At 42.9% G+C, this 12306-nt stretch overlaps 1 protein-coding gene across 1 annotated transcript; it reads left to right on the top strand.

Moving 5' to 3' along the window:
• Nucleotides 1-201: 201 nt before the first annotated feature.
• On the top strand, nucleotides 202-1936 carry LOC149188476 (uncharacterized). The gene is made up of 2 exons (XM_089409971.1): nucleotides 202-998; nucleotides 1318-1936. The coding sequence occupies exons 1-2, from the start codon at nucleotides 202-204 to the stop codon at nucleotides 1934-1936; spliced, it is 1416 nt and encodes a 471-aa protein (XP_089266097.1).
• Nucleotides 1937-12306: the final 10370 nt, after the last annotated feature.

Here is a 12306-nt window from a genome sequence, read left to right as displayed (position 1 = left end):
AAATCCAAATGTACCAAGGTGCGTGAATAGGGGCGATTATTGGTATTTGGAGAGGGCATCAGTATGGCACAGGCCGTGAATACTGAAAGCACTATGATTGTTGGTCGGGTTAGAGGTCGGAATTACACCCCTGCTAGGTTAAAGCACTGGACAGTGGAGATCTAGGGACACTTACTGGATCAGTTGCCGACAGTTCTTACCATGACAAGAGGTTGGTTTTCTCTTATATTCGCGCGACCAGACCAGGCCAACTGGGTTTTGTCCAAGTACTGGCACATTGAGATGACTCTGGTTCTTCTCAAGCGATGGTCGCCACTATTCAACCCGGAGAAAGAGAAAATGGGGGCGGGTCCTATATGGGTTAGACTACCGGGATTGCCCCTACAATTTTGGTCGGATGATGTTTTCAGATGCATTGGGGATGACCTGGGCATTTATCTTGATCATGATAGATCATATATGGAATCTGACAGCTTAGCCATTGCCAGGATTCTGGTACATCTGGATACCAGAGAAGGATTAGTTGAAATCCTTCGGCTACAATTCCGGGATATAATAAGATGGCAGATCCTCGATTACGAAGGGATACCATTTCGGTGCAGAAGGTGTCATGAGGTTGGGCACTTGTATAAGGATTGCCCGCTGATTACAAATGTGCTTATTGAGACCCCCAGAAGACTAGTTACAATGGGCACTCAGACTCAAGCGGATGTTGACTCAACTTCTGCACCGAACATAGCAGCGAAACCCCCGAGAAGGTGGAGGGTGGATGGGGAGGATCTTCATCAAGCGGGCGCTCGGACACCTAATGCTCGGGTCACTCGATCACACTCAAAGGGGCCTGAAATGATTCTGGGTACTCTCATATCCTCTCCTCCCTCTTCTCATAATTTTATGAATACTGGCATTGCTATGTTATCATTAGAAGCATCAGGTTTGGGTTTAGATGCATGTAATTTGAGTCCCATTATTTATCCTATTGCATTAGCTCCCCCATTGTACTGGCTATTGAGCCTTCCATTATTATGGGTTCACCTTCAATTCATCCCGAATGGGAGGATTCATCCAGAAATAGCTCACATAGATATAACCTTCGATCACTAGCCCACCCCAAACCCCACACCTACGGACTGGGTGAGGACACCCCCACAAAAGCTCATAAATTTCCTAGGGGCAGGCAATCCAACATTTCTAAATCCATCCATAGGGCTGGTATCGAGGTGGCGACTAGCATTCATATATCCATTGACCGAGTTCTTAGAGCACAAGGAAACCCTGATGGGGTTATCCCATGAAGTGTTTATCCTTCAACTGCAGGGGTTTGGCCAGCCCGGACAAGAAACTGGCACTCAGAAGACTTTTAGGCAATGTAAGGATTGACGTTTTATTTCTACAAGAGACTTTGGGAGAGGGGGGAACTATCAACACTATACTATCGACCATACTCCCTGGCTGGACATTCCATACACTAGATGTGAGAGGGAGATCTGGGGGATGCACCATGGGATTCAATAACAAGACTATCAAGATCAACAATATATGGGGAGGTGAAGGATTATTGGGAGCTGACATTACAGCCACTGAAATTGATGTACCACTCAGATTGATTAATATATATGGACCTTATCATAATAGGGTGGGATTCTCGGATAATATGATGACTACATCTCTTATGAATAATGACAATATCATTATAGGAGGAGACCTGAACTTCTCCTTGGGACATGCTGAATCATGGGGTAATAGGGCTCAGACTGATCCCTTGACAAAGTATTTTGAGCACCTGTTGGATAATAATAACCTCATGAACATTGACTCGGCCAAGATACAACCTACCTGGCAAAATAGGAGAATAGGCGAGGATGCACTGGCTAGAAGATTGGATCGATTTATTATTAAAGCACCACTGGTGGAGAGGCTGGACAAAATAAGATAGTGGGTGGGATCAGGGGGTATATCAAATCACTTCCCGATATATTTGGAAATTATGAATTCCAATTATAAGCTAAATTCTCCTTTCAAATTTAACTCAGCTTGGCTGGTGGAAGAAGAATTACACAAAATAGTAATGGAATCCTAGATTCACTGTGGACAAGATAACAACTCCACACCGGCTGAGGTGATAGCCAACAATTTAGCCCAGATCAAACACAAGACTATAATATGGGCTAAAGGGAAAAAGATAAGGGATGAAGCTACTATTCTGAAAATTGAATCTGACATATTGGAGATGGAGGGCACTAGTAGTGCTAGTTATTCATCAATGGAAAGAAAGGAACACCTGATAAGGTTGGAAACAGAGAAGATTCAACTCCTGAGACAACAAGAGGAGACTTGGAGATTAAAGAGCAAAGCTATATGGCTAAAGGTTGGGGATGAAAATTCGAAATTCTTTCAACAATGTGCCAGAGGGCGGAAACTGAGTAATACAATTTGGACATTAAGAGATCATAATGGAAGGGAAGCCAATACATTCAATCAGCTTGCCGACATGGGTACTAGACATTTCTCCCAAATGTTCAGGGCGCCTAGAGAAGCTACCATTGTAGAAGTACTTTGCATAGTCGGGACATTGCCTAGATTTGTGGAGGTAGAGGAAGAGGAGACACTAAACAAGCTGGTCACATTGGGGGAGATCGAAGTTGTACTGAAGTGGTTCAAAAAAGACAAAATCTTGGGACCAAATGGATGGCCTATTGAATTCTACCTTACCTTTTTTTATCATATTGGAGTTGATCTACTCATAGCAATTGAGGACTGCAGACTCTCGGGGAAGATGCACGAGGGGTTCAATTCTACATTTATTGCACTCATTCCCAAAGTTGATAACCCTCAATCATTTGATGATTATCGACCTATTTCCTTATGCAATTGCATATACAAAATCATTTCGAAAATCATTGCAATCTGAATCAAGCCCATCTTATCTAAGATGATATCCAAGGAACAATTTGCATTTCTCAACCATCGCCAGATTCATGAAGCCATTGGGACTGCACAAGAAGGGATCCACTCCATTAAGCTCAAGAACACTAAGAGTATCATACTCAAGATTGACCTATCAAAAGCATTTGACAGAGCAAGTTGGACTTACCTACAACTTATAATGACCCATATTGGCTTTCCTCACTCTTTCATAAAATGGATTATGTGTTGTTTTACATCTGCATCATATAGCATACTCATCAATGGGGCTACATCCAATTTTTTCCATGTTAAACATGGCCTTAGACAAGGGTGTCCATTATCACCCCTATTATTCCTCCTGATCATGGAAGGGTTAAGTAGACTCATATCCAATGCTCGAGTTGATGGGTCATTAGGTGGTGTCAAGATGACAGATGTTTCCTATCTAACGCATCTATTATTTGTAGATGATGTACTTATTTTTTAGATGGATCTATCCATGACACCACTTTCTTCAAGAATATTCTATCCATGTTTTGTAAAGCTACATGTATGGTGCCCAATTACAACAAATCAACCATTATGTTGGTGTCCTGTTTACAAAATGAGCAAAGACATGCACTTCATCAATTTCAATTCATGAGGCAAGAAATGGAGGTTGGTCTCAAGTATCTTGGCTTCAGACTCAAGCCTAATGATTACCACATAGCAGACTGGACTTGGCTTATTGCAAAAATCGAAGGTCACATCAACATTTGGCAATAGAGATGGCTTTCTAGAGCAGGCAGACTGACACTTATAAAATTTGTATTGGAGGCCATACCAATATACTGGATGGCGTTGGCCTGGATACCAAAAGGCATCATCAACAGAATACAACAATTATGTTGTAGATTCTTATGGAGAGGGAAAAATGTTGATAGGAAATTTGCATGGGTAAAATGGGAGAGAATTGGAAAACCAAAAAAATGGGGAGGATGGGGTATAAAGGATCTGAACATATTCACAACGATGCTTGCAACAAAGATGGGGTGGCAGATTATTACATCTGATAGCTTATGGAAAGAGGTGGTTTATTATAAATATATATACCCTCTATCAGTAATGGAATGGATTCATAGGCCGAACTGGGAGATCACTAGTTCCTCCATCATATGGAAAGCTATCACACACTCCATATTGTCATTAAGCAAGATTGGCATGGCGGGTTGGAAATGGTGAGCTCGTTCGACTTGGCATTGATGCTTGGTCGGGATGTGGAAATGCACATATATTACCACTGGAGCTCAGACAATTACTTGAACTGGAAGGTATCACTCAACTCTCACATATTGCAGACAAAAGGAACACATCATGGCTCTCACAAGAATGGTTATCTGCACAGGACCTCAAGTTACCAGAGAGGTGGAGTTTGGATTGGAACAGATTCATTGGGGCACTAGAAGAGTCACATATTAGGATTACTGACCGGGAGGATGAAATCATATGGGCTGCAGCACCTCACGGTCGCTACACTCCCCGGGATGGATACACTTTTCTTATATCAGAACAGGAACCTATGGGGGCGGATTGGTGGTGGCGACCTCTCTGGAAGCTTAAGGCACCACATAAAGCCCGATTGTTCATGTGGTGCATATTATCAAACAAAGCACCTACCAATGATAATCTCAATCATCGTGCATTTCATGGTCCATCTCGATGTTGTCTTTGCAAGGAACAGGCTGAAGACATAGATCATCTCTTCCTACACTTCCCAGTGACATGTCAGGTGTGGCAACAGATTTATCTCTCCCTTAATATCAAGATCAGATGGAATGGGACTCATCTCACAAATGCTTGGCAAATTTGGTGGAATTCTGCAACATCACAGAAAATCTGTTACACTAAAAAATGTCACCATGGCTATTTACAGATAGTATGGCTCTATCAACAGTCATGCTATCCTCCTGGGCAAGTCTTATGCCTCTGCTCTCCATGTCAAACTCCAAAAAGAGAGAAAGTCTTTGTAAATGTGTTTATCTCTGGGTACGCAGATTCTCTCGGCCTTACCTGCGGGTACGCACCTAATGTTCACAAAAGCTGCGTACTTGTACGCTCTGTATGTAAAGGGGCAGGTGCGTACCCCTATAAAGGTCAAAAGGCGCGAGTTTCATCTTTAAAAAGTTACTTGTGGTCATTTCTAGAGCATTCTAGAAGGTTGTTCAACGTGTATTGAGCGCCTCCAGATGGTTCATGTACCCCTATGAAAGAGGAACTTATCCCATCAAGAGAGGAGCTATCCCATCCAAAGAGGGGATTATCCCATTGATGGCGGACCTGATTAACTTCCTCTTGAGCACTATAAATACAGGCATTGGGCCAGAAGGAGGGGAGGTTGAAAGCTAAACATTTCTAAGGGTAGATGCTGCTGGAATTAGGACTCCCATTTAAAAGCTTGTGAGGAGAGATTCCCATCCTTTCTTGTTTCATTTGGAAGTGGGTGAGCTTTGTCAAAGTAAAGGAGAACTCTTGATGGACCCTGGGAGGGACATTCACAACACCAAGGCTCAGGTTGTAATTGTTCCTTTTGTTTCCTATTAATGCAAATGAGTCCATTCTTCTCAATAACTTGTTATTTATGAGTTGTTTCATGTACTCCTTGGTCTATATGTTAAATATGTTTTATTTTATGAGATTATCAAGTGCTATTTAATCGTTTGATTGTTAGTGAATGCAGGTTTCGAAGTGAAGGAGGAGCTCATCCGGATCGGCGAGGCTGGACTACTACAACAGCGTTGGACTACAAGTAGGATCTAAACACTTGATTTCTTGTATGGTAAATGCATGTTTAGAGAAGGATTGCTCTTGTTTGTCTTGTTTGTCACTAGAGAGTCTTAGACTCCTAGGGAGGTTGGTTGTGTCCGCACTATCGACTCTTTTCGCCTGACAAAATGGCGACTCCACTGGGGAATCCATTGATGTGAAAGTTTTTTCCTTTGTATGCAACTTTGATCTGAGAAAAGTCATTTATTTTCTGGTTTTTGGCTGTGTGACTTTGTATTTGGGTGGGCTAGCTTAGGGTTAAATTAGATTTAGTTTTTCTTGGTTTTTCCAGTAGTATGCACCCTCTGAGTATTGCACAGTGCGTACCTGTACGCACTGTTGCTGTGTGCACAGAGCGGGCCCGCACCTGGCTTAACAGGTTGCCTGCGTACCCTGCTAAAATTAAGAAATTTCCATTTTTTACATTTTTCCTCTTAGGTTTTGCTTTTTCTTAGTTTTTACTGCCCAGATCCATTAGTCTCCTGTCAAAGATCTTCACCTGAACTTGTTTCGATAGCATTGAGTGTTTTAGTGGATTTCATAGAAGTTTAAGCCCTAGGGTTTGATTTTTGAGTAGGTCTTGTAGTGACTTTGGCGGTAGAAGTTGTCAAGCCTTAGATCTCTTTGGTTTTGTCAGCCTTCTTAGGAGTCGGACCTATCATAAAAGTCTACCTGTGAGAGCAACTTACCTTTGAGTTGTCTCTTTGGCGAATTTCGAAGTGCTTGTTGATTGAGTAATGAATTCCATTTTACAAAAAGAACATAAAGATTTGAGTTTTGTTTTGACTGGTTTTTGATTCTGCATTAGCTGGTCCTTGGCTTGATTGTGGTCAAGTAAAACAACCTAGAATCATCCTTGTAGGCTTTTGCCTCGTTAGGTTTGCTTTAAATTTCCTTTTGAGTGAATTTTTCATAGATTTTATAGATGTTGAGTTTGATTTTCGATAAATAGATTTATATGCTTTATTAAAAAAAAAAATACAAAAACATCTCCTTTGAAAAGTTTTGCTTCAAGTAGCTTTTGGAGTATTTTGAAAGAGAAAGAATTTTTCGTGCACGTAATGAGTGGTCATGTTTGTATGCTTGGAAAGATAAAGAGTTTTATTTCTTTGATTTTCGTTGCCAAGAGAGTTGTTTTTATATAAATTTGCATTCTCTAAACTTTCTTAGCTAAGAATTTCATTGAAAAAGAAGAGTAGTGTAAATCATCCTAAGTGCATCTTTGTAGTGGTTTGAGTCGAGTCTACACACCATTGGTTTCATTTCCGCTACCTTTTGTCTTTAAAGAAAACCATAAAAATTAACGCTTAAAGTAAAATCAACATAGTAACTTTTTCTTTTACTAGGGCTCTGAAGCACCAATATAGATCAAGCTAGTGTCTTGGAGTAGGAGAGAAATTTACTCTCCAAGACAGCAAAACCAAACAAGTAGCTTATCTTGTGGTAGGATAAATCCAACTGTTGCATTTATACTCTGGGAAAGCTCCTCTTAAAGGAGAAGCACGAGCTCGTGTCCGAACCAGTGAGGGGATCAATCCTCCCTCGTTGGGAACGACGCCAGACACGCACGTATTACAAACGGTAAACCTCAGATTAACCATTGTTGAGGAGCCAGGGGTCACTTATCGGTAAACCTTGGATTGTTGTCAAGGAGCCGGTAAGGGGATTGAGCTTGATACTCTGCCCTTGCGTGCTGTCGGAGTTTAGACTGTTCCCCCAGGTGTATTTGCCGCTGTTGGTAACCTTAGTGGCCATAATATTAGGATTCTACCCAAGGTGACAGTGGAGGGAAGATCCCACTGTACCTGGAGCAGACGTCGGCTAGACTCACTTGGATTTTCCGGGGGGTTCACTTCACTCGAGACGGTTAAAGTGGAGGAACTTGTGCCAGTCTATTCATTAAGCAGGTTGTCGGGGTAACTTTTCCACCCTCCACTTCTGTACTGAATTCGGCGATGTTGGGTTTCATCTCCAACTAGTGTTTTCGGTCCGGAAGGCTACTGTTTGTGCATGGTTTGACGCTCTAGATTCTTTAGGCGTGTGATTCAAGTTTGTTTGGTTCTTTAGCGACTTTAGGTGGTTTGATTTGAGATTTTACTTTGTTTTCGTGTGTAGTAGTTAAAAGTTTTTAGCTGTGGCGGAATTACCGAGACAGTCCCGTAGACTTCGAGGCAAGTCACCTGAGATTGTTACCGGAACTGATTTGTTGAGGAAACTCCGTAGATCGCGGGGTGGACCTCCTGAAGACGTCCCGGGTCAGTACGAAGGATTGAAGGTCCTTGTAACTCCTCCTAGTGGCAGTAGAGTAGGATCACCTGAAGAAGGAGAGTCTTCCTTGGTAGTCCATCCATATTACCAAAGTCTAGAGACAGGTTATAATCCCGAAGCTGTTACAGTTTCCGAGCTTGCTGGTAGTTTTTCATCTACTAGTGATTTAGGTGAGGAACCTGAAATATCAGAGCCTGTTACTCCAACTTCTAGTGTTCCAGATTCACCAAGAGTAGAACGAGTTATCACCAAAAATCTTCCTACTGGTTTGATTGCTATTGAAGAACTTGCTCCAGAGGAAGAAATAGGCGTCTCTAACCTTGAAGATCAACTTACTATTGATCTAAGGGAGCGTGAATCTATCTTTTACAGTCCTCCTAGAAGTACTACTTGGTACCTTTCGTTAACTAACTATTTAGACAACTCAGGCTTAAGTTTTTCTCCACCTCGTACTCCTTTTCCACCTGGAGGTATTTATACTCCTGTAAATATGTCTGGTCAGTCGTCCGTGTTCACTCAATCTTCCGAATCTTTCTTGCACGGCGGTCCTTCTTTTCCCACCGGGTATCAGTCACTTTCTGGTACCTTTGCGGGGGCATCTCCTCAACCCATTGATCATGGGTTATTAGCTGGAAACAATGGTAATAGACCGTTGGGTGTAGGGGACATTTACATGATGTCAGGATCAGTTCCCGTTTCTCAACCTCAAGGTGGCCAATTACCGCCTGGGGGGCAGCCTCAATTAATGCCTGGGGGGCAACCTCAAGGTACACAAATTGTGTCTGGGGGGCAACCTCAAGGCCAGTATGTACCTATGGTACAATACATGCCTCAAGGTCAACCCCAGACTCAATATGTACCCCAGGGTCAACCTCAGTATCAATATCAACCTCAAGGGTATCAACCTCAAGGGTATCAATCTCAAGGTCAAGGTCAACCCCAGTATCAGTATTTACCCCAAGGTTATCAAACTCAAGGTCAATACTCGAGTCAAGGTTATCAACCACCTCAGGGTCAGTCTTATGTTCAAGGTCCGGGAAATGTACCTTTCAATTATCAACCCTACCCTCAACCTGGTTACGGATCTCAGTATCCTCAACCTGTTACGGGTCAGTACCCCGGAATGATAGTGTGGGATCCATCACAAGGTCAACAGGTGTTGCAGCCAAGTATACAGTTGTTACCTCAAACTGGACAACCCGTAGTTTCTGGTTCACCCCAGCAACCGCAACCTGTCCAGTCAAATGTTCAAACTTCTGTAACTTCGGTAGTTACTCAGCCGCCAATCGCACCTAGTACTCCATCTCAAACGGCTGCTGCAACTACCGCAACGTTTACCACACTTACTTCTGGAGTATCAACAGCTCCGGTTTCTACTGTCTCTGCAACCACCCCTCAGACATCTTTACCGTTGTCCGGATCTACGATTCAAACCACGGTCCAGATGCCTGTAGGGCAGCCTGGTTTAAGTACTGTTGTAACAAGTCAACCACAATTTACTTATCAACAGCACCAGGGACAGTACCAATACGGGCCTGCTGTCCAGCAACCGGTTTACCAGTATCAACCGTAGCCTGGGTACACTTATCAACAACCTCAACAACCCCAGTACGGTCCGGTTAATCTTGGTTTTCCAGGAGGGTATAATATCCCGAATGCAATTCCTGTTCCGAGTTATCCTGGATATCCTCCTCCTGGGACTGGTCTTGTGACCCAGAGTTTTAGAGATCCTAACCGGCAATTGCCGTTTATCGCAACTTTGGATTTACCCGACTTGACGCACCTAACGAACGATCCAATAAATTATCTTCCGTTCTGGCCGCCAATGCCAAATAAGTTGCCCAGTGATATACCCAAGTTCGAAGGTAAGTCTGGAGAGGATCCATCAAATCACGTGATGACTTACCACCTCTGGTGTGCTTCGAATTCTATCTCGGATGATTCGATCCGCTTATGTCTTTTCCAGCGTACGCTCATTGGTCTCGCGACCAAGTGGTACATTGAGTTACCATGGGCCTCTTTTTACAATTTTAGCCAGTTAGCTACCTCGTTCTTAACTCACTTTTAGTTGTCGGTCAGATACGATAACGGCACGGGGTTATTAACTTCAGTAAAACAATCGACGTCCACGTATATTTCCGATCACATCCATGAATGGAGACGTCGAAGAAGGTTAGTGAAAGTTTTTATTCCGGACCAAATCTTAGCTGAATGGTTTGTTAAATCATTATTACCAAAGATTACTGAAGATGTAGCTAAGGCCGGAGTAGTTACTGAGGAGCAAGTCATTGCTCAAGCCCAATACCTTGACTTAGTTTATACTCAGTCGGGTACGTTACACGAGAAGATCCCAGATCTTCCAAAATCGAATCAAATTGCTGCTGCTCCTTCGGGATCTCATGCCGCTGATGGTATGATTGGTACGGTGAACACAAAGAGCAAGAAGAAGTCTTCTAAGAATTCTACTACTCCTATAATCACCTTGCCTGATTCCCCGACAGGAGAGTCTTCTCCTGAACTTTCCGCCGATATTCACGCTGTAGAGTCATCTACGACCAAATCAAAAAACGGTGGAAAGAATAAAGGAAAGAAGAAGGCTAAAGCAGACAAGGCTCCGAAGGAGAAAACAGAAAAGTCGGAAACCAATGACGAAAAGCGCAAACCTCGATATCCTTGTCTTATTTGTGAAGAGGATCATTTTACAAGAGATTGCCCTCATCGGGGCGAGGTTGTGAAAATAGTCAAAGGTTCTCCCACTCCTGCTGTGTTGAAAGATCCCTTTCCAAAGCAGGAGAGTAAGATGATAGGTTCTTCCTTGACTGCCAGTGAAGAAGCCATTTTGATGATGTATCATGTGAGGATTGCGACTTAGTCGCAAGATTATGGTAGTAAGAATCCTGTTGATGGTAAGGAAGCAGAATCTTCTCATTCTAATCCATCAACCTCAGCTCCTGGTTCCGATCCACTACATATCAAAAAACCTAACCCGGACTTAGTAATCAAACCGCCCGCCAAGGGTGTACTTCGAAGGTCTGCTTTCAATCCACATGCGAGAGCGGCCCAGAATTACAACATTGTTGAGGACTTAGCTGTTTCACCCTCAGCAATGTCGGCTTTAGAAGTGCTGCAATCATGTCCAACACAACGAAAATTACTTTTGTCAGCTATCGGAGCTGTTGATGTTCAGGACCCGAATCTGATAATCTTCGATCTAGAAAGTAGTACACCGCGCCTACCCCATCAAATGGCTTTCCAGATTCCAGTGATAGTCAAAAACAGGCCTATTCATCGGACTGTAATTGATGAGGGAGCTTCCACGTGTATTATGTCGATTCAGTGTTGGAGATCGCTTGGTTCTCCTTCGCTGAACCAATCCCCGACCATCCTTAAGGCCTTTTATGGCCGTGGGTTCCGTCCGTTTGGTATTCTACAGGAATTGCCTATAGGGGTAGAAGGTAAAACCGTTAGTCTGGATGTGGAGGTGGTTGATGCCCCTCTAGACTACAACCTTCTTTTGGGTCGAAGTTGGTCATATGCTATGACAGCGGTCGTTTCATCGGTCTTCAGAGTAATAAAGTTTCCACATAACAGCAAGATCGTGACAATTGATCAGCTGACATACTTTTCATCCGACCCAGCCTCTTCAGAGAGTATCCAGCATGTCGGTAAGACGACAATCCCTTATAGAGATGTTGGCGTAGGTTTAGTTAAAGATTCCGGTTTACTGGGAACTTTTCCTTTCCCTCCAATCAACGCAGACCCTTCATTTGCATCAATTCATATGATTACATCAGACACCATTATTTACGACAATCCTTGGATTGTCCCATCTGAAACTGAGATAGACTCATTCGGTGATGCTATGCCTTTGAGTCCATATGAAATTGCTTATGAAGCCGTCGTGTCTTTTACCGACTCGCGTTCAACCCAAATTGACCAAATGAATGTGGTCAGTGAGGAATCATTTTTCACACCAACCTCAGAACGGATAACGTTTCCCGAAGTCGTGTCATCTAACGAGCAACTTCGCGAAATCCTAAGTGTAGATGATCTACCATGGGAAGATCTTCATCATATATCTTCGTTTTTACCTGAGGGCGATGTCTTTGAAAATGATTTTTCATCAATCTTTACCGCTGAATATGTCAAAGAAGCTCAAAATCCAATGAGACATCTTGATTCAGAGCTGAATTTACGGAATATTTCTCGAACTGTTCCCATTGACATTTCAGTGAAGCCCGGAATTGTTGAGAACATTCATATAGGTGCCTCATGTACAGAAGATGAAATTCAAACTTACAAGGCCCTATTCCAAGAATTGCGCGATGT

This window comes from Pinus tabuliformis, chromosome 3_1 (genome assembly GCF_031772625.1).
Source record: "Pinus tabuliformis cultivar Carrire ecotype Pingquan chromosome 3_1, CPIR1, whole genome shotgun sequence".
NCBI lineage: Eukaryota > Viridiplantae > Streptophyta > Pinopsida > Pinales > Pinaceae > Pinus > Pinus tabuliformis.
This window is presented reverse-complemented; position numbering and strand designations above follow the sequence as displayed.

Bases quoted from the DNA above. Each gene is read 5' to 3' on its own strand.
- LOC149188476 (XM_089409971.1), top strand. From the start codon at position 202: ATGACAAGAGGTTGGTTTTCTCTTATATTCGCGCGACCAGACCAGGCC. The intron at 999-1,317 runs GTACTGGCTATT...CTTCAACTGCAG, and splicing joins ATTGCATTAGCTCCCCCATT to GGGTTTGGCCAGCCCGGACA.